General features: G+C 40.1%; 5 protein-coding genes across 5 annotated transcripts; 2 read left to right on the top strand and 3 right to left on the bottom strand.

The window, feature by feature from the left end:
• Positions 1-774: 774 nt before the first annotated feature.
• Positions 775-4,560, top strand: MONOS_1389 (putative kinase family protein; the record flags this gene model as incomplete). Its single annotated transcript, XM_067866636.1, has 6 exons — positions 775-916; positions 965-1,007; positions 1,083-1,208; positions 1,303-1,318; positions 1,396-1,526; positions 1,735-4,560. 6 exons carry the CDS (start codon positions 775-777, stop codon positions 3,947-3,949), a joined length of 2,673 nt encoding a protein of 890 aa, XP_067726709.1. The 3' UTR covers positions 3,950-4,560.
• MONOS_1388 (uncharacterized protein) lies at positions 4,453-6,246 on the bottom strand. The gene is made up of 4 exons (XM_067866625.1): positions 5,907-6,246; positions 5,554-5,848; positions 5,209-5,467; positions 4,453-5,141 (listed from the first exon to the last, which is right to left on the bottom strand). Exons 1-4 carry the CDS (start codon positions 6,106-6,108, stop codon positions 4,755-4,757), a joined length of 1,143 nt encoding a protein of 380 aa, XP_067726708.1. The 5' UTR covers positions 6,109-6,246; the 3' UTR covers positions 4,453-4,754.
• On the bottom strand, positions 6,247-10,142 carry MONOS_1387 (Rab, unspecified Rab-like protein). Its single transcript, XM_067866614.1, has 4 exons — positions 9,968-10,142; positions 9,781-9,898; positions 9,540-9,720; positions 6,247-9,474 (listed from the first exon to the last, which is right to left on the bottom strand). The coding sequence occupies exons 1-4, from the start codon at positions 10,074-10,076 to the stop codon at positions 6,436-6,438; spliced, it is 3,447 nt and encodes a 1,148-aa protein (XP_067726707.1). The 5' UTR covers positions 10,077-10,142; the 3' UTR covers positions 6,247-6,435.
• Positions 10,140-15,485, bottom strand: MONOS_1386 (Adaptor protein complex 1 (AP-1), gamma subunitB; the record flags this gene model as incomplete). The annotated part of the gene is made up of 9 exons (XM_067866603.1): positions 10,140-10,486; positions 10,588-13,143; positions 13,253-13,381; positions 13,509-13,636; positions 13,837-13,948; positions 14,110-14,478; positions 14,686-15,125; positions 15,243-15,421; positions 15,469-15,485. 9 exons carry the CDS (start codon positions 15,483-15,485, stop codon positions 10,391-10,393), a joined length of 4,026 nt encoding a protein of 1,341 aa, XP_067726706.1. The 3' UTR covers positions 10,140-10,390.
• Positions 15,486-15,525: 40 nt separating this feature from the next.
• MONOS_1385 (uncharacterized protein) lies at positions 15,526-19,133 on the top strand. The gene is made up of 3 exons (XM_067866591.1): positions 15,526-15,746; positions 15,813-15,953; positions 16,037-19,133. The coding sequence occupies exons 1-3, from the start codon at positions 15,583-15,585 to the stop codon at positions 18,861-18,863; spliced, it is 3,132 nt and encodes a 1,043-aa protein (XP_067726705.1). The 5' UTR covers positions 15,526-15,582; the 3' UTR covers positions 18,864-19,133.
• The last annotated feature ends 2,052 nt before the right edge of the window (positions 19,134-21,185 follow it).

Here is a 21,185-nt window from a genome sequence, read left to right as displayed (position 1 = left end):
AACATCTGAAATTCAGACTGGGGCGGCAACACTAAGTTTCATCATGTTATATATTACTCAACACATATTTCTCTCTATATACCTTTAATATCTTTTGCTTTCACGAAATGAGTTTCATTTTAAATCTAATAATCCTCCATCCGCCATGAAAGAGAAAAATTATTTTTTGATCAAATTTCGAGAAAATATTCTTTACGTCTGTGAAATTATAAAATGAATATTTTTCTGTTTGTTAAAAGAGCATATAAATTATTGATAATTCAAATAAAAGGTAACCATTATCTTTCGTAATTGACACTTTACTTCTAATTTTTTGAAAATTCTTCAACAGTGTACAGTTGTGTGAATACGTAAGATATGTCCTCAGAAGATATACAGTTGCTTCTAAATTTAAAATACACAGTTTGCACTTTATTTTCATTGAAAGAAATAACGATTATTCTTTAGGAGTTGAAGCATTTGGGTATGAATGATGCAGTATTGTTTTCTTTAATTATTAAATGAATATTTTAATGCATAGGTTCTGGAAGTTTTGGAATGTGTGCTTTTTCATAGTTTATCTTCTCTTTGAATAAAATATATTTTTTTCAAAGTGTGTTTCTTGGGAAAAATCAGGCTGGTCGACTCAGGGCCATTAAAGTTCTTGAGCAAAAAGGATTTAAACTTGGAGAACAGCAAGCGTTAATTGCACTTTCTCAGTTTGAAAAAATGCTTAGAAAAAATTTCGAAAAGAATGAATAATTACTTCTTATCAGAGAAACATGCCCATATATAATGAAGGTTTATGAAATTATACAACAAGGAGATAAGGTTGTATTGGAGATGGAATATGCAAATTCGAAGTCTCTCGAATCAGTTGTAAAAGCAAAAAAACCTTTGCCAGAGGCTGAAGCAAGATATTACATTGAACAGATATGTTTGCAAATGAGCTTAAATTTAATTGTCATTTATTTGCGTTATATAGTGAAAGGAGTTGTAGTTATTCATTCTCACTTTCTTTTGCACAGGTTTGAAGTATTTTTAAAATATTTGTATTCGAACTGTTTATAACTTTTGAAATTAATAATAAATATTCATTAAAGAGATTTAAAGCCAGATAACATACTTTTGCATCGTCCTTCACCGGATCAACCACCAATTGTCAAAATTTCCGATTTTGGCTTAGCGCGGCATTTAGATCCTGGACAAATGGCTCAAACACAATGCGGGTACTTATTTTCAGATTTTATTTTAGCTTTCATTTCCATTATTTTATTGAATTACTAATTGTATGTTTCTCTCTCATCGCGCCTAATTGCTCAGAACTCCCCTATATATGGTATTTATTTTTATTATTTTCAAATAGAATTCATTAATCATTGCAAAATGAATTGTATTTTTTTCCTTTTATAATAGTCACCTGAAGTGTATTTGGAAGGCCTTCCTTTTGATGAAAAGACTGATTTGTGGGCATGTGGAGTGATATTTTACCAGCTTCTGAGTGGTTCTCTTCCATTTCCAGCAACATCCCCTGCTCAGCTCATGCGGTGTGTAGTTTCTGAAAAGAAATGAGAAAAAAAGTTTATCGTAAAATTTTCTATGAATGCAACGCTGACTGGATTTTTTTACCTATCTCCTTTTTTTTCTGTTTATTCTGAATTGTTCCAAATGAAAATATTTCGCCATTCATTCAAATTCTTATTCATTTTTGTCCTATCCCCATTCTTTCCATCCCCTTTCCCCTTCCATCTTCAGCATGCTTGCCAATCCACCTCCAAAGCTCGAGAATGTCTCCCCTGAGTGTTGGCAGGTGGTCTCTGCGATGCTTCGGAAGGAGCCAGCAGATCGTCCATCTGCACAGCAAGTGCTGCTCTTCCCCTTCTTCAGCACTCCTCTCCCGCCAATCATCCCTGCCTCTTCTCCTCCCATGCTCATGTCATCATCTGCTTCATCATCATCATCATCTTCTTCTTCTTCAGCATCAGTTCCTCAATCTCCTGTGACAGCCACTGGCTTCAACCAAACCTACCTCCCCTCCTCCTCTCCCTACCAGCCTTCCCCTCACCCTCAGATGTCTCCCCCTCAATCCCAACAATTCATGCCTCAAAACTCCTTCGCCCAGAGTGGCTATCAGCAGCAGATGCCCCGATACATCCCACCCGGTCAGCCCATGCCTTCTATGCCATCCATGCCTTCTATGTCTGGCTCTGCTATTCCTTCCTATCCTCCTCGCATGCAGCAGCTACAGCAGATGCCTCAGCCTCAGATGTACCCTCACATGCAACAACAACAACAACAGCCCTTCCTCAATTCTGTCTATCCTGGCTACTCTCCTCTCCCTCAACAACCCACTGCACTTGCCCCGTCCTTCCGCCCAGTCGCTGCTCCTCCCCAGTTCCCTCAGCCCATCCAGCCCTTCGCCAACAGAATGCAACCACTCCCTTCTGCCCAGCAGCCACAGATGGGTCAGATGGGTCAGATGGGGCAGATGCCTCCAATGGCACGCCCTCCTCCTCAGATGCACCTTCCTTCTGACTCTTCTGGCCTTCCTGCTGTGCTCCCAACATCCATACAGCAGATGGCCATTCCTTCCTCTTCTGCCCCTTCCTCCTCTTCTGTCCCGTCTGCTAGCAACGCCTCCTCCCAGCTGCGTCTCCCAGCTGCTGGTGGTTTCCTCCTAGACCTCGCCACCCTCCCCTGCCCACTCCAAGTGCCCCGCTTCCTCCACAGCGAAGAGGCACACCGAGAGGCATTAGAGGCAGTCTATCGCCTGGTCAACTTCTGCAAAGACAACAGCCTCCGCTCAGATGAAATGGCAATCATGTCACTCGCCTTCAAACACCCGGCAATGAAGTCGATGAACCTGAAGCCGTTTGACAGGTTCTATCTGCTCTGCTTCCCAACAGTAGACTCATTTATGAAGGAGGCTGAGGAGCAGAGGAAGAAGGAGATGGAAAGACTGACTAGTCAGATGGCTGCAATGACTACTAATCCAACTGAGTACAACTACGGATACGGCTCTGCTTCATCTACAGCATCTGCTTCATCTTCTTCATCTTCATCTTCAGCATCAGCGTCAGCTTCTTCATCAGCTTCTGCCTCTTCTGTATCTTCCAATCCTTCCTATCCCTCATATCCCTCATTTCCTCCTTCACCTAACCCATCCAGCTATCAAATGCCTTCTTCTTCTTCTTCTCCCTCTGTTCCCATTCCACCCCCTTCTCTCCCTGTGTCTGAATATCCTCCTTTCAATCCCATGCAGATGGGCCCTCCTCCAATGCACTTGTCTGGCAGTGGGCCTTCAATGAACCATTCTCCAGTTCCTTCTCAGTCGTCTCCTTATTCTGCTTATCCTTCCTTGCCTTCTCCTACAAACTCTGCCTCGCCTTTCTCTCCAAATTCTGTTTCCTCAAACCCATCCTCCTCTTCTCCTCATTCATCCTCATCCTCTTCCACCTCTTCCTCTTCCTCTTCATCCATCCCAGCCATCATCAAGTCCATGCCACGTGTGGTGTCTGGCCTCTCTCTCCTCCTCTTCCACGCATCGCGCTATGCCCCCTTCTGGCGAATGATCGACTCCTCCCTCTGGGAAGAGATAGACACCCTCTCCTTCACTGAAGACTTCCCTTCCTTCCCTTCCCTCCCCACCGACCACTGCCTCACCCTCTCCTCCCCTGACAGGTGTGGAAAGGGCATTCCCGGGCGCAAAGTGACTGACCAGCAGCTGAAGCGGGCATCGGTGGTGAGGCAGGGCTTCCTGCTCTTCCTGTTCCTCGCACAGATCACCACCCTCGACGAGGACATCGCATTTGTTGTGCATCCACCGAAGGACTCGTCTTCAGTCACTCGAAGCGGGAAGCTCAAGCGCAATCAAAGCTATGCGGTCAGCATCCGCGTCACCTCTGCCTGCATGGAGAAGTATGCTGCCAGGGCACTCAACTTGTACCTCCACGCACTGGTCAGCCCATAAATGGAGGGGAAAAGCTTGCGAATGGGTATAAATGCTGCTCTCATAATATTCAGAGCATATGAATATATTATTATTATTATTACTTTAGCCAATTATTGTAATTTTATTCTTGTGTACTTTCTGCCGTGTTATAATTTCGAGATATTTTGTTGGATACGTTTATTTTGATAATGGCCACAAAACATGAAAAAAAAAAGTATTTGAATTAATAAATGTTTATTCTGTGTTAAGCATGTTATTTAATGTTATTTTATTTTGTTGATATTTTTGCAATTCTTTTTAGGAGAAAACCATTTGTGAAATTCAGGCATTAAAAGAAATTATCTTCTCAACATTTATTTTTGTTTTATTTTATGTTTTTGTGTCAATCTCTTTTCACAGATGTGTTCAATGAATGAAGCTGAAGATACTTCCATTTGAAAGTGTTTACTATTAATTTTCCGAGACGTATTCATAATTACATTTTGTATCCATTTTTTTATTTTATTTTATTTTATTTTTCCTACAGCTTTTTTTATGTTTTTCTTCATTTCAACTTCACATTTTCACACTGTTCTCTACTTTTTCCCAGAGCCATCTTTATTCACGACAAACAGGATATTGTTTTTCTTTCATGTGAAGCATCAAAAGAACAGAAATATAAAAATATCCGCAATACTCAAATTTCAATCATCTTGAATATAACTGAAGATGAAGCTTGCTTATAGTACCAAGAACGCAATGCAATGGGAAATACATCAAATTAAATGGTTAGTGCTATGAAATGCTGTTGGAGTACAATTGCTTCATTCCAATCAGAAGACCATTATCTCCTCATTGTTGGAACAGATCCTTTGGCAAACAATGGCTGTGAAAACTTCTTCTTCTCTTTTTTTTCCGATTTCTCTTTCTCGTTGTAATTCTTTGGAGAAGCTCCTTTGCTCTCCACTGGTTTTTTTTCGTATTCAGCAGATCCTTCCTTCTTTTTGGGATGATTCGCTGTGCTACTCTTTCTTTCTGTCGACCCTGTCCGCACTTTTACTGCTTTTGTCTCTGAATGCTCTGTTCTGCTTCCTTTGCTGCTTGACGAGCGCATCTCGTCGCTGTGTGAGCGCTCCACAGCTCTTCTTGCTTCTAATAAGACTTCTGACTCTGCTTTCTCGTTCTTTGCTTTAGCACGATCGCGCGCAATATCTTCTGCTATCATTTCAATCTTCATTGAATCAATATTTGAAAATGTTATGAAGCAAATAAATCAAACAATATAAGCATCGTCACACCAAAAACATTACATAAATGATTGAACAAGCTAAATTCATTGTACTGAAAGGAAGAACTAGTCTTGCTGCTTCTTTATTCATTTTCTGTTTAGGGGTGAACTTCTCAACTTTATTTAGAATCTGTGTTAATATGCTGCTCTGCTCTATTTTATGTAATGATAATATCCTGTTTCCAGCATCCTCAACAAATGAGTGAAGGGCTTCTGGAAATGCATAAAACCACAAAAGGACACCCAAAATTATTGCACTTACAGCAAATCTGAAAATGTTGTTTTCGCAAATTGAAAAGTTCGAAAAGCAGTGAATAGATTGCAAATTAAGAGAGTAAAATGAATTTTTCCAAACATCCTTTCTTCATAAGTTCGTTTTTCTGTTGAACGCCGAGAGCTTAAGACAAAAGGCATGTAGACGATAACATAACAAACAATAATAATCAATATTATTTCGCTTTTGTAATTCTTTTCATGAATATAGAAGCAAGCTTCCACTGCTTTGGTCAAAAGATACATATTTGCTGAAATAAACAAAGGAATCCGAAAAGGATATGTGGAAAAAAGCTTTGTGATAAAATTCGGCAAAATGCTTGCAATCAATGAAGATGCAATTATGATGGCAAAAATCGTTTCATTGCACATCCAATCTTTATAAAATTGAAAATACGCAGAGAGTCAAAGCAATCAAAAGGAAATCGAGCAAACCTGGATTGTGTACCTGGAATATCGTTGAAAATGATATGAGGCCAGAATAAATTAAAAAAAATGAGGCCATTGGCTTATAAATCGAAAAATCTTCTTTCAAATATCCAAAGCCAAAAAACAATGTCACGAGAATTATAACAATGTTCGTGTGTGCATCAAAATATTCGCACGCTCGGCCAATATAAGGCGCAATATTTATCATGTTTATTTGATAAATAAATGGGAAGAGATCCAGAATGCGACGTGATTTCAGAAAAAATTCAAGTTCATTCTTCTTTCTTTGAGCACTTTTGACGTTATACTTTTGCAAAAATTAATAAAAAAAATAAATTAAGAAAAATCAAATAATTTTTTTGCTTTTCTATTTTCAAATTTATTGCATTATAAATAAAATAACATGCACATAACCACTACACCTCCGACCAAGAACACTTTATTCTTTATCAAAAAGAGATTCCATCATTACCAAGCTGATAAATTCAAATAAAAAACCATACAAACTTAAAAAAAAAAATTCATAATCAACACATTAATCGTCAAATTTCACCATGAGCTCAAGAAATCCTTCAACAATCGAACAAATTTGGTTCTCTTCATCGAGCACCAATTGATGCTTTTCGGAGAGTGCTTTTGCAAGATGTTGCGGAGAATCAGAAGCTTTGACATGAACAATCTCACTCATCCCATTCGAAAATGACAGATGGAGAGAAAAAACAGAGTGCATAGAAGAAGCTGCCAGCTGAGAAAGGGGAAACCCTTGTGACAAACTCTGCCCCTTTCCTGGCTCATTGCCAGAGGCCGCGTGTCTGTTTTCAAGATGCTTCATTCTGCTTTCCTCTTTCTTTCTGCTCCATTCCTGCTGTATCTCTTCTATCTTGTCAATAATCTGCTCTTCGTTTTCTCTCTCCAGGCCCCACTGCCTGCACACCCCATGTGCCATCTGCTTCGCATTGACATTCTCTGTGACAGTGAGGGTGCTGTACTCATCAGCAGACAGCTTCAGTGTGATGTACCCAATCACCGGAGAATCTTGCTCCTTTCGAGTTTCTCCGATGCTCTCCTTCTTCTGTGAAGAAGATGCACTCGCCGAGAAGTTATCTTTGACAGACATCGAAGAAGCAGACCCGGCCGGCATAGCAGCAGAAGAAGAAGCAGAAGAAGCAGAAGAAGATGGTTGCATTTTATCCCTTTTGTCCTTTTCTTCATTGAAACAATTCAACTTTTTAGTCTTTTGTATTCTTAATCTCTCTTTCAGCTGCTCTTCAGTTGGAGGCAGCAACACAGCAACTGTGCTGTGTGATGAATATGCCATAGGAGAAGATGAGGAGGTGGGAGAAGCCACAAACGAAGGAGAAAAAGGAGAGGAAGAAGACGGAAAAGGAGGATGCTGAGGAGAAGAAGAAGAATGAGAAGAATGAGAAGGAGAAGCAGATTGGGATAGATTCTGAATGGAAGAAGGATGCAATTGAGAAGCATCCTTTGAGGCAGCTGTTGAGCGAGGTGCAGAAGATGAAGTGCGAGCTGAAGGCGAATGAGATGACGTGGAGAACTTTGAAGAAGGCGCACACGAAAACGAAGTGGAAGAGCGGGATGAAATGGTTGATGAAAGTGCTGGCGACGAGGCAGTGTGGCTGTGGCGAGAAGAGGCAGAGAATGTGGAAGAGAAAGGGAGACGAGAGTGAGAACTGGATGGGTCATGTGCATTGTGTGAAGGAGAGTAGGTATTCTTTGTGTGAGAGGCACGCAGCTGCGAAGAAGCTGACCGAGTTGTTGCTGAAAGAGAGGCGTCGTAGTATCTGATGCTTTTTGCCCTGTGCTGCTTCCCATCAACAAGAGAGAGTCTTATGTGGCGAGGTGGGGGGCTACTGAGGGAGGGAGAAGAAGGCAAATGGCTGGGTGAGAGAGAGGGAGAAGCCAGAGCAGACAGAGCAGAAGAGGAAGAGGATGCTGTCAGCGATTGCCGAGTTGATGGCCAGCCACCAGAAGAGTCTTCAATCTCCAGCTGCTGCAGAGCTAATGGATTGTTACGTGCTGCCTCTTGCTCTTTGGACAGCGGAGAGAAGGGAGAAGAAAGAGGAGGATAAGCCGATGAAGATGGCATAGAAGCGAAAGGTGTTGAGATTCCGTCTGCTTCATTTGCTGTTGATTGATAAGACATTTGCATGTTGTCATTCTCTTCTACATTACATCGCAATGCACATGCATTTTCCTGTGTGTCTTCAGAAGAATTGCATCCAACACCATTCGATTGTTCTGATCGCAATTTTTTGGCTTTCTTTTTTTTCTTTGTGATCTTTTTTGGCTCAGATATAGGCTGCCCTTCACTCAGCATTCTGTTTTCTTCTTCCAGTTGTCTTATTTCTTCCAGCAACTTCTGCTTGGCTGTCATATTCGACACAGCAGATGCTGAGCCAACAGATGGCTGAGAGGGATTCTTGCTGACAGGAGCAGGCTTTTTCTCACTTTCATCGTCGCTGTTCGATTCTTCTCCCAACAACTCAGAATTTGCTTGATTTGTTTTCTTCTTTTTCTTTTTCTTCTTCTTCTTTGTTTTGTCTTCTGAAGGAGTGTCATCTTCTTTCTGTGACACTTTCTTCTTCTTCTTCTTCTTCCTTTTCACAACTGAATTTTGAGCATCTTCATTGTCTTTTTCAGACTTTTCCTCTTCTTCTTCCTCTTCTTCATTATCTTTTTTATTTGAAGTCAGCACATCATCTGCACTTTCCGTGCCTTTCGTTTTGTTCTTTCCTTTTTCTTTTAGCTCTTTCTTCAACGTTGATTCGTCTTCATCTTTCTTTTCACCATCTTCAGAAGTAATCAGACTTTCAATTTTCTTCTTCTTTTTCTTTTTCTTCTTTGTGATTTTCTTTTTCCCTTTCTTTAATTTAGCCAACTTCTTTTCTCCATTTCCTTTACCTTCTCCTTCACTTCCTTCCGTCTCTTCCATCTCTGAATCCAACATCCTTCCATGTCCCCCTTTCTCTGCCTCTTTTTGTTCTCTCTCCTCTTTCTCCTTTTCTTCATAGCGGCGCACAGCTTCCAGCAGAACACGCGCCCTCATCTCCTTTTCGTGCACCGTCTTCTCCACATTCTCCTTCATCTGCGTCAAAATCTCTTCAAACTCCATTTTCTGCCTCTCCTTCTTTTCTGCTCTTTTCTGCCTTCGCGGCTTCGCTTCTTCGTCTTCTGCCTCGCTTTCAGTCGCTGTCTCCCACTCACTCACAACTTCTGTCAAATCTTCGTCTTCGTTTTCTTTCCCTTCTGCTTGTAGCTTCTTCTGTTTCTTCTTTTTCTTTATCACTTTTCTGACAATCTTCTTTTTTGGAGATTTTGAAGCACCTTGTTCATTTGATTCCTCTTCTTCCTCCTCCTCCTCCTCGATTTCTTCTTCCTCCTCGTCACATTCATCGCTAGTTTCTTCATTTTCTATGCGTAGTTTTGATTCCTTAATGATAACGGTTGTCTTTGAAGCGTTTATAAGAAATTTTTTCAAAAGGGGAATATTTGATTTGTCAGTACTGGAGACTTCAATGAACGTTAATCTCCTAAGTTTTGCAAACGTAAACGCCTTTTTTTTTTAAAAAAAAATCAAATGAAAATTAAGTATTTTTAAAAAGTGAAAAAAATTCAAACATCCTTTAGAGTAACTTCAACATTTTCTGAAATGTCAGATTTTGTACCAATAAGAAATAAAACATTTGGAGTTTCTTTAGAATTATCCATCATCACAATCCATTTGGCCATTATTGAATCAAACGACTGTTTATTTGTCACATCATAAACAAACATTATAATATCCACCAAACGAAACAAACTTTTGAAAGAATCGGAAAAAAGTGATAACACAATGCAATTGAAAAGAGAAAACGCAAACTCTGCAGGAATTTCCTTTTCATCACCTCGCACCTCAACAAATAATAATCTAATGACCTTTTCTGGTTGATTAATCACAAGTTCTGCAAAATGATTTTGAGAACAAGCTAAGGTGAATGCTTAAATATTTTAGAATAATTTATTGTTTGAAATAGTCACAATTATATACCAAAAAACGATAAACAAACTTTCTGGAATATCTTCCAAAGCTTCAGCGCCTAGAGTGGAGATAAGCGATGATTTACCTACATAAGAATCTCCAACAACAAGCACATTTGCTTTTTGTTCATTTTCCATAAAATCTCTCGTTAATCACGAGATATAACGGATTTTTTCAATGTCTTAAATAAATATTTATTTATTATGGGAAGAAATTTTTCATTTGATTTTTGAATAAAAATCATCTAGGTATCTAAAACAAGAAAGATGACTGCAATAAATATAATTAATTAGAAGTCAAATTATAAAAAATTCGTTCGATGATTTCAATGAAAATATAAAAATCGATAGGTCAGGGAAAGATGTTTTAATATATAAAAGGAAAGAAATAATGCAACAATATCATAGAAAAATAAAACAAATATAGATTTAAAATATTACTCGAGCAGGCGTTAAACAGGAGTAGGAAATGCGTTGACGGCAAAAACAGACGAAGACTGAACGCCATTGAATGTGTATTCGATTCTTCCTCTCATCATTGTTGGATGCTGAATCAATCACATAAAAATAGAAATAAATTAAAATAGAAATAGAAATAGAAAATAAAAATAAAGTTAAATGACATAATAATTTCAATGAATAAGCACACTTCTGCATCGCGTATGTGGTCGAACTTGACAGTCTGAGTGATTGAGTTCCTGTTCATTGAGAGGAGGGCAGTGGAGGAAGGAGTCATCAGTGTCTTTGTGATGTACTTGGGACAAGACACTTGGAAGATGAATGGATTGGCATCAGCAGCAGTCGCATTGGTGAATGTGAAGCGGCACCACACAGAAAACGGATGAGGAGCAGCATAAGAGCCATCGGGGAGAGGAGGAGGAGGGAGAGGGAGAGGGTAGATGCACTCCAGCATGGCTGTGATGCCATTCTGAGTGAACACGACAGTCGGCGGAGAAGGAGGAGACATCTGTGGCTGGGCAGAGGAAGGAACAGAAGGATTGATAGGAATGGAGGGGATGGAAGAGATGGCAGGGGTTGGAGTGAAAGGCGCAGTGATTGGAGTGACAAGTGTGCTGATGGGAGAAGGAGAGACAGGATATGGCAGAGAGGAGGAAGAAGCAGAAGGAGCAACAGCAGCAGGCATTGGATAGCTGGTGGAGGCAATGGACTGAAGATCCTTCAGAATGTCCTCCACACTCGATTTTGTTGAAGGTGATGTGTCAGAAGAGGAAGAAGAGGAGGAAGAGGAAGAGGAAGATGATGATAATGGAAGAGTAGAAGACGATGATGTTATGTCACTCAGCACAGATGAGATATCAATGAGTGGTGCATCGTCTGCTCCTGATGCAACCGCACCGCCTTTCTCCTTCTCTTTCTTCGTCTGCCCTGCTTTTCCTGTCTTCGCTTTCTCCTTCGGCATTCTCTCCACTTTCTCCACTTTCTCTGTCTTTTCTGTCTTTTCTGGCTTCTTTCGTTTCTGTGGCGTTTGTGTCTTCTGCACCGGCACCTCCTTCTTCTTCTCATCCTTCACAATCTTCTTGTTCTTCTTCGCATCTTTCTCCTCGTCCTGCTCTTCTTCCACCTCTTCCTCGTCTTCCTCATCATAATCATCAAAGCCATCATCGTCATCGTCATTATCCTGTAGACTCTCACTAATATCAAATGTTCCCCATCTCTTCTTCCTCTCCCTCTCCCTCACGCTCTCTCTCTCCATGTTCATCTCCACTGCCGGCATCTTCCTCAGCACTGCCGAGCACACCCCAGCCTGCTCCTCCTCTTCGTCCTCGCTGCCTCCTTCTCTCTCTGCCCTGTACTTCTTGTTCTCTATCTCTCTGTCTATCGATGCCAATGCCACCATCTCACACGCTGTCTCCTGCACCCTCCACTCCTCGTCTCTCGAGAAGGGCTCTATCATCTGCTGCGCCACCATGTCTCTGAACGCCCCTTGCTCAATCGCCGTGTTGAAGTTGAACGGCTTCGCCATGATCTTCCCCAGCGCCATCAGCGTTGTTGCTGGCAGTGGCTGTGCATACGACGAAGACGTGGTGTCCTGATGGTCGTCGTCTGAAGAGGAGGACTTGGCAGAGGCAGGGGTGAGCAGAGAGGACGAGTGGAGGATGGAGGAGAGCGAGTCCACCAGGTCAAAGCACGTGATGGGGATGTACATACACACCTGCGATGTTGTGAATGGCTGCACTCCTCCTCTTTCTCCTCTCTCTCCTCTCTCATGCCCTTCTTTCCCTGTCGATGGCATCAGCTTCTTCTGTGTGTACCACAAGTTCAGCCCGCCGTAGCGCCTCTGCAGATACTGTGGCTTCATTGTCTGCTTTGAGAAGTGCTGGATGGAGCAGTCTATTCCAAGTGACAGCTCAGGCTGTGCAGGCGATGGGGTGTAATCTCTCGAGACAAGCAGCTCACACATCTCACCAATTGCCCAGATGCAGATGCGGAGGAGAGGAATATCTGCATCGTAGAGAGGCACCCCCCGCATTGAGGCTAATTGGAGGAGGATGGCTGAGGGAGGGATGTTGTTCTCGAGTGAGGGAGAGGATGAGGGGGAAGGAGAAGGAGAGGAGGATGGGGAAGAAGATAAAGAAGAGGAAGGAGAATCGGAGGAGTTGATGACCTCTTGGATGTTGAGAGTGGAGAGGAGATGGGGAGGGATAGGGAAGGGGAAGGTGGATTTGCCGAGTGCAGAGGCAGAAGGGATGCTGTCTGAAAAGAGATGGAGGAGAGAAGAGATGGAAGGAGGAGAGGAGGAAGATGTAGACACTTCATGAGATGAGGAGGAGGAGGGGCCTTTTGTCTGTGCAGGTGCCATGTTTGTTGAAGAAGTGCGCTTAGAAGAAGAGGAGGAAGAGGAAGAAGAAGGCTTAGTGGAGGAAGTAGCAGCAGCAATGCCAGAGAAAGAGGTGGAGCGAGAGGAAGAGCCGTCTTTGCCTGCATCTTGTTCTCCTTCTCCGTTTTTGCGAGACGAGACCTGTTGAGCAGAGGAGAAGACAGATAAAGCAAAGAGATCTTCATTCACAGCACGCCCTTTCGCCTTCTTCTCCTTTGCGAGAAGAGCACGTTGGGCGCGGAGGATGAGGAGACAGGTGAAGAAACGGCGCACAAAGAAGGGGTGGATGTCAGGATGTGACAGGATGGCTGAGAGGAAGGCAGATGTGGAGTCAAGTGGAATGTCCAATGGTGCAACTAGAAGAAGCTGAAAGGATTGTTTTTTGATTGAACAAATAGAAAGGAATGGAATGAAATGAAAAGAAAGAATAAACCAATTTATATGATTAGAATTTGAAACAGATATAAATGCACACCATAATCATAGCATCGATGTACCATCTGAGTGAAGGGTAGTATTCTTCAATGATTTGACATGTCCTCTGTGTCATTTCTGTGCGAGTTGATGAGTCAGAAATCGCAATGGCATTCAACAACTTGGGAAACTGTGTAAAATATGAGTGAATGGATTAACAAGAGAAAGAAAGAAAGAAAGAAGTGTTTAAAAAAATCGATAAATAAATAAATGTATTGTCATTAATCATGATATATTTCTCCTGTCGAGTGGCATACCATCTGAGGGAGGCTGAGTTCATCAGCCATGTCAGTCACAAGAGACATGGCTCTCTTTCTGATGGACTCATCCACATCCAGCAGACACGACAGCACACCCTCTCTATTGCGCTGCATCAGAGCACGATCTATTAACAGATTATTGATGAACAATTAGAATGAAGAATATTAAAAAAAAAATAGAATAGAAATAAAAGGAGAAATATAATTATGAGAATAATGTGTTAACGAAAGGCACAAAGGATATAAAAAATGGATTTCATCATTGTTCAAAATAAAAAGAATGAATAAAATATAAAAATAACAAAAACAGATTATTAAAACACACTTTCTCCTTTGTCGATGACTTTTCCCAAAAGTGACAGGGCAACATAACGTGAATTGTTGTCTTTTCTTCCCAGAAAGCGAAGAAGCGTAGTCATTGCCATCGTTCTTGTAGACTGATAAATACACGCACACACAATAGATAGATAAACAAATATGATGAAATAAGAAATTAAAAAATAAAATACAAAATGATTATTACAATTGTTCAACGTTTTCCAAAATTTCACTTTTTGTCCTCCAACCAATTTATGATATTCATCATCATTCAACATACCACTTCAGCAGGCACCGTCAGCAGCGTCATCACTGTCTCATACAGAACAGCTGAGTGCATCATCGTTACAGGCACTTTCTCCTTCTGGTGCTCTCTCTCAACAGCTGCAGCAGATGACAGGATTGGCGTCAGAGCATCCACCGTTGCCACCATCACGTCTCTTGAGTTGCCCAGTGAAGGATCGTCTATCTGTGATGCCAGCTGGCAGCACATCCGCAGCGACTGGAGAAGCTTGATGAGCAGAAGAGGGTCCGTCGAGGTGTATGAGGAGGAGGCACTCGAGCTGTGGGAGGAGAGGCGGGAGGACGAACTGCTGCTCTGTGGACTGTTCAAGGATTTCAGTGCTTTGACAAGCGTTTGCGTGAGGGGCTAATAAATAGTGGAACATAAAAAGAAAAAGGCAATTTCATAAATAAATTTGATCAGTTTGAAGGAGAGGAAAAATTATTTAATTAGTTTTTGAAATTTTCAAATACAAAAATAATAAAAAAATTTCATTCTCATTGATTAAAAATAGCATAAAAATGGAGAATCCAACAAATAGTAAGTAATAAAATATTTCATTTATTAACATACCACAATTTGAGGTAAAATGAGTTCTGGTGCTGAAGTTATCAATTCCATCAGAAGAGCGCAAGATGTTGTCATAATAGCATGAGAATGCTCTGCCAGAATGCTCAATAAATACTCGGCAAACACTTCTCCAAAAGATGAATCCTTGCGCACTGCTGTTACAGCGCACAATATTGCTTTCTTTCGTATAAAAACATGTGAATGCTTGAAGCATTGTTCAATTTGTGGAAGAAGTTGTCGAAATATATCTGCATCTGCGATGCTCGATACACAACCTAACGCAGTCGCAACAATAAAGTTGTTTGTTGAGCTAAGGTCGGTATTCAATGAATTTGGAAGAAGTGGAAGTAGTTCATCTTTTTCATCAATAAGGATGCTCACAATCAAATATCCAAGACGTTTCATAAAAAACTTTGGTTGTGCAATTAAATGGATAGCTTCCACTAAATAGTATAAAACAAGATTCAATTATAACAGCAGTAGCATTGTAAGATCAATGCAAAAAGGATTTTAAGTATTTTCTTTTAAAAACAATGTTAGATAAGTATCATAAATTAAACCTTTTGCAAAATGAGCTGGATATCCAATTAAATGCATAAATAAGCACTTCACAACATTTCGGTGCTTTAATTTGTCTTTAGGGTCTTTAAAACTTGTTCGAATGGCAGCTGATTCTTTAGCAACAATTGCTCTTTCGTGTGCCTGTGTGTCTGCAGCTCGCACTGCTAAAGCAAATTCTCTGCAAAAAATAAGCATAATGACGGTAATGGCAATCAAAAGACAAACTTCAATGTTAAGCTCATTAATGACTCTGAGTTTTGGGAGTTGATCATTCCAAAGTATAATCATTTTGCTTTTGACTTTAAAATAACAGTACAAGCCTTAAATGCGTTTCTGGAAATGGTAAATAATATCCATTCGCATACCTTTAAGAGTACAACATCGGCATTACGGACAAAATCAGAATCACCAGGCATCTACAGAGCTTCACGATGGATTAATAAACTCCTTTCTACAACAGATTTTGATGAATCTTTACATAATATTACCATCATTGTCGAATCGTTTGCTTTCTTTATTATTATTATTTTAACTTAATACTTATAAATTTTAATATTTATTACGGAAAGTGTCATTTGTGGACTTTTACTTTGTTACTCTATAGAAGAGCTAATACGCCTTGAGTTCATCAAAAAGCTTCCAAAAGGAAAAGACCCTTTCAAGCTATTATTTTGGTTCCATTTGTTATTGCCAATTTCTTTCGTTTTACAGTTTGCTAAAATATATTTTAATTTATTACTCTTTCACATTTTTATTCAATTTCATAATTTTTTAACTGAATGCATTTGATCAGCATCATTTCGCATGCAGTATTTGGAACATCTGGTAGACCAATTCTCGAACAGCATCCCCTTGAAACAATGCTCACTGCTTTTGCGACATATGCCTTTAACACCTGTTTCATTTGTGTTGTTGCACATTGGGTTGTAATTCTTGTTTCGGACGTTTCGTTTCGCCGAGTTAAAATCTGCCATATTCTTCTTCCAATATTGATATTCTGCTGCATTGTTCCAGCTGTTCTCATTGCTCTTCAAATTTCATTGTATTATACAGATAGCAAATCCTACCACAATTTAATTCGAGTGTTTCATCTTTCAGAAGCATCATATTCTGCAGCCATAAATATTATTATATCGATAGTATTTTTGGTTTTAGGAATCTACATTTTGAAAAAAATGTCCCCTGCAATTGCGACTCGAACTGTATCAAAGCTGAAGAAGAAGATAAGTTTTCAATCAGTCATTTGTTGGTTACTCTTTCTGGCGAGAGGAATCATTCTCGTTTTGGCGCTTGTAACTGACCAGTCGACAGGAATGGTGTTTCACATTGTCCTCTCGTGGCTGAACACGGTCATTGGGCAAGTGCTTCTGTCTGTAGCGATGCTGGTGCTTGTTGGAAAGAGAGTGGAAGTGGCTGTGATGCCTGGAGACTTGCCTATGGAATACGAAAACGTGAGAGAAGAGGATGAAGAGGAAGAGGAGAATGAAGAAGGAGAAACGAAATCTGCAGTCAAAGGAAAGAAAAACAATTCAAAAGACGATTTAGAGAAAGGACGAATTGGCAGCAAAAGAGATTCCAGAAGCGGCAATTTGCAGAGTCTGAATGATTCTGACGAGACACCTCTGCTCAGTGGGCAATCACGTGTGTATTCCTCCTCTCGCCAGAAGTCCCGATTTTCTGATGTGCACCCGCTGATAGGCAAGAAGCACATCACAGTGTACAATTCATCATCTTCATCCTCTTCCCAATCTCTTCCGTTGTCGAACATCATCCGCCCGAATCCAGACAAGACAGGGCAGTCTTCCACATCTTCTCCTTCCTCATTTGCCTCTGCCAGCTCCCTTCTGCCGTCCAAGAAGCGCCACTCTGCTGTGGTAAGTGGGGTGATTGTGGGCTCAGCATCAGGAGCGGATGTGTCATTCATCCCACTTGACTCTCGCATCAATGGATCATCGACGCCCTCTGCAGGCGGAAGGAGGGTGCACGGTGGGTTGTTTGGACGGACACGCACGTTTGGGGCGTATTATGTGAGAGAGAACGAGAAGGAGAAGAAAGAAGACACCAAGCGGAAGGTGGACATTGCATCGCTGCTCATCTCGTCTCTCTCTGCCACCAACACAAAGCCAGCTGCAAAGAAGAAGATGATCCACTCTGCAGCTGAAGTGCCACAACCTCTTCCGCTGGAGGCTGTGGAGCAAGTGTCGTCGTCGCCGTATGGACAATCCCAGCCGCAGACTTCGATCAATGCGCCTCCTCTCACACACTCTCTCCTGCAAACACCACAAGCTTCTTCCTCCTCCCGCCCTTCTTCTGCATTTAAGCATTCTGCATCAATTGTCCGCTCTCATTCTGACCTCGCCTCTATCCCTGTTCCTGTTCCTGTTGTAACTCCTGTCTCCTCTCTGACTTCTTCTACTGTTCCTTCGTCATCTTCCTCCTCCTCCTCTTCTTCTTCTTCTTCCACAAACTATCCTAACCCAAACTCCATCTCCAACTCCAACAACACTGCTAATCCTTCAAACTCCTCCAAAAATGAGATGTCTCGCAACAACTCCCGCAACCCCATTCGCGATGCATCTCCACTCACTTCATCTGAAACACTCGATGTCATTCCATCTGCTATGCCATCTGCTGCCTCTGCTGAACTGTCTCCAGACATTCCGAGTTCATCACAGCCACCTCATCAGCATCCTAACTCTTCTTCTTCCTCCTCCTCATCCTCGTCCTCGTCCTCGTCCTCCTCGTCCTCTGTTAATACTTCCTCCACCAACCCCAACACCGCCTCTCCTCCCTCTCCCCAACAATTCTATCCTCTCAGCCAGATCGGCCGGCACAACTCATTTTCTGCCCTTCCCCCGCGAGGCACCGCAGAAAGTGCCTATCAGAAGCACTATCAGATTATGCCCCGCCGCTACACACTGGATGCCATCCACAGAGTTCCTGCTGTTTCTGCCTTTGAAGAGTATGAGAAGGCATCTGAGCCACAAACAATGGCATCTGGTAAGAATGAAGAGAAAAAGCACAAATCTTCCTCAAAGAAAAGACAATCTTCTTCTTCTTCTTCTTCTTCTTCTTCAACTGTTCTCTCTCCACGTGATTCTGACGAGCACACGAAGTCTGCTTCATCTGCTTCTGCATCTTCATCAGCTTCGCACTCCACAAAGGCACCCACACCTTCTCCTCCAAATGCCGCAAATAGCAAGCGACTCTCAACACGCACGGACAAAGTGAAAGGTGCGAATACAACTTCATCATCTTCTTCTTCTTCCTCCTCTTCTTCTTCCTCCTCTTCTTCTTCCTCTTCTTCATCGTCCTCTTTGGCCTCGTCACATTCATCGAAGCATCGACATCCACATCCACATCCTGCAAAAACATTGCCTGCTGAAGAGCGACTTACAAAGCGTGTAAATGATGAGACGGTGACACAGTCAATGGTGGAAGTGGATGATTCAACACAGCTGTCGCCTGATTCTGTTCTCAATGCATCGTCACATTCGAGTTCCCGCAAGCATCAACAGCACTACTCAGGCTCGTCTCATCCGCAGGATTCTCGCAAAAAGACTCGCCGAAGCTCAACTCATCATAAAAGCTCTCGAAATGTTACATCTGAGAAAATATGAAATTTTATAAATTTGAAATATTTGCAGTTAAATTGTCATATTATGTTTATATGCTGTATATATTTTTTGATTGAACTGCATTTATTTTATTATGATGTTTGATTTCTTTTCTTTACTTTACTTTACTCGATGTAGCTTTTTGTTGGGTTGTAATTCTTCATTTTTAATTATAAATAATAAACCGTGGAGTGTCAAATTTTAAATTTTTTTTTATTTAAAATTTGTAACATCACAAAATAATTTGATTTCAAATAAATATTTGGATTGAAATATTATTAATATCTGCTTTTTGGAGTTCAGAAAATATTATATTGTTTTCAATTTTTAAATCAAGGCAAAGTCATTTATGATCAAAATTTTTAGAAAATGTGAGATTTTTTTAAAAACAAGATGGTTGGTCCTTTTCGAAATCACACTTTCATTCGAGTTCAGAAAATAATTTCAACATAAATGGGATTTTGAAACAATGAATTACGTCGGATAACTCTTGCATATTGTGATGAAGCTTAAAAGGAAATGTGGCTGATCCTTTTTGAAATCAGTCTTTCGTTCGAGTTTTGATTTAAATTATTGTTATCAATGTGATTTTATAAAAAATGAACTTCTAAGGAAAATGCATTCATTTTATGACGATGTTTCAAAGAAAATAAATCTAATTCAAAATCCCATTGAGAAAAAAATTTTGATCAATACTTGAACGAAAGGATGATTTAAAGAATGAACAGCCACGTTGTGTTGATCAAAAATCTTTATTCGAAAACATCCTTTGAATATTAATAAATGAACACTGAAATAAAGTCACGCTATTTACAGAAAATTGTGTTATTTTTTTCATCAAACACATTAACTTTTGTTGCAATTTCAATGTTTTGAGCATTTGGAAAAAAAATTCTCTGTTAACCGGAAAATTCATTCTCAAAATTTAAGCCGCTGTTATTGATTTGATTTCTAAATTCATCACAAAAAACTTTCTTGGTTTTTAACAAATAGCCGATTTTTCTTATTCTTTATGTTTGAATTCATTAACTATAATTCTTGTTTATTATTAACATTTTTTCATTTATATTTTCTTTCTTTTCTTTTCTCTTCAACTTTTGTTTTTTTTATCTGCAACAAAATATTCGAAGTTTCTTTTCCACTTCAGTTATTCACTGTTCTTGTTAATTGTCAATTCATTTTGAAATTCATAAATCTTGAAAATCAAAGATTTGCTGAATATTTTGTTAATTATATCATGTTTTTTTTGAAATGCGCGATTAAATAAGAATGAAAAAAACTATTCAAAATTTAAATTGTTCACTAAGTGTTGTTTATTGCGGAAGTCCAAAATGAACTGGAATTTTGTCAATGTTCATAATTCCCCATTTTCCTCTCTTTGTTTATCTTGTTTTTCTTGCACATGAAAGCGGCAATGATTTGTTGTCCAATTTGACAATTTTAATCACTTTTTCGAAGCTTTCTTTGAAGATCGCCGCTGTTGAAGGAGTTCTGTGAAAATCATTCACAAGTCCACTTTCCTTAAAAGCAGAAAAAATGTTTATCGATGAAGAAACTTGCAATATTGCGTTCATTCCAACCCACAAAATTTGTTTTACGCTGTCGTGTGTTGAATCAATCCTAACCTGTTGAAATAAAAGCTTCCAAAGAGAAAAAATTGACAAATCCAATGACTGCAGCAAATGTGTGGTATTCAGAGGTAAAACCAAAAGCAATATATTTTCATTAGCAAGTCGAGTCAATACATTATCTGACATGTGTATTCGGTATTCATCAAACATTAACACAGCATGTGCATGCTTATCTGGTAAAATTATTCTTTTGATGTTGATTTGAGGAATGAAAACTTTCTCAATCCAGTTTTCGAACAACTCCTTTGTGAAATAAGACGAATTTCCGATTTCCACACAACCATGAATTCTGGTTTGATATCCTAGAAATAGAACGGATCTTGTGTTGAATGGTTTTTGCACCAGAAAACAAGGAGGAACAAAAGTTCCATCAAGCGAAATGCGATGGAGCAATGATATCCTTTTCTCTCTTCTATCTGCAGGCGTGAGATTGATTTCACGATTTTCATTTGTTCCCACTATGAAGTTCATCTTTCTTGTATCTTCATGCGCGTGATAACCTGATTCATCAGCACAAAAGATCATTGAAGAATATTTTCCACACACATATTGAATTAAATGATTTTTCCAGGTGATAATGCTTTGTTCCGATATATTCATTCTTTTTACGTCTCTCAATCTTGAAGAGACGATCATCAATTCCTCGCTATGCCTTTTTATGAATGAAGAATGAAAATTGTAAGAAGGCGTTTTG

Source organism: Monocercomonoides exilis (genome assembly GCF_001643675.1).
Source record: "Monocercomonoides exilis strain PA203 chromosome Unknown scaffold25-1336746, whole genome shotgun sequence".
NCBI lineage: Eukaryota > Preaxostyla > Oxymonadida > Polymastigidae > Monocercomonoides > Monocercomonoides exilis.
This window is presented reverse-complemented; position numbering and strand designations above follow the sequence as displayed.

Coding starts and splice junctions, on each gene's coding strand:
- MONOS_1388 (XM_067866625.1), bottom strand. CDS start 6,108: ATGATAAATATTGCGCCTTATATTGGCCGAGCGTGCGAATATTTTGAT. Junction 5,468..5,553: donor CGAACTTATGAAGAAAGGAT/GTTTGGAAAAAT, acceptor CAACATTTTCAG/ATTTGCTGTAAGTGCAATAA. Junction 5,142..5,208: donor TCATTTATGTAATGTTTTTG/GTGTGACGATGC, acceptor GATTCAATGAAG/ATTGAAATGATAGCAGAAGA.
- MONOS_1387 (XM_067866614.1), bottom strand. CDS start 10,076: ATGGAAAATGAACAAAAAGCAAATGTGCTTGTTGTTGGAGATTCTTAT. Junction 9,899..9,967: donor TTTGGAAGATATTCCAGAAA/GTTTGTTTATCG, acceptor AAAATATTTAAG/CATTCACCTTAGCTTGTTCT. Junction 9,475..9,539: donor TTGAAGTTACTCTAAAGGAT/GTTTGAATTTTT, acceptor TAAAAAAAAAAG/GCGTTTACGTTTGCAAAACT.
- MONOS_1385 (XM_067866591.1), top strand. CDS start 15,583: ATGGTAAATAATATCCATTCGCATACCTTTAAGAGTACAACATCGGCA. Junction 15,747..15,812: donor ATTACCATCATTGTCGAATC/GTTTGCTTTCTT, acceptor TATTACGGAAAG/TGTCATTTGTGGACTTTTAC. Junction 15,954..16,036: donor CCAATTTCTTTCGTTTTACA/GTTTGCTAAAAT, acceptor GCATTTGATCAG/CATCATTTCGCATGCAGTAT.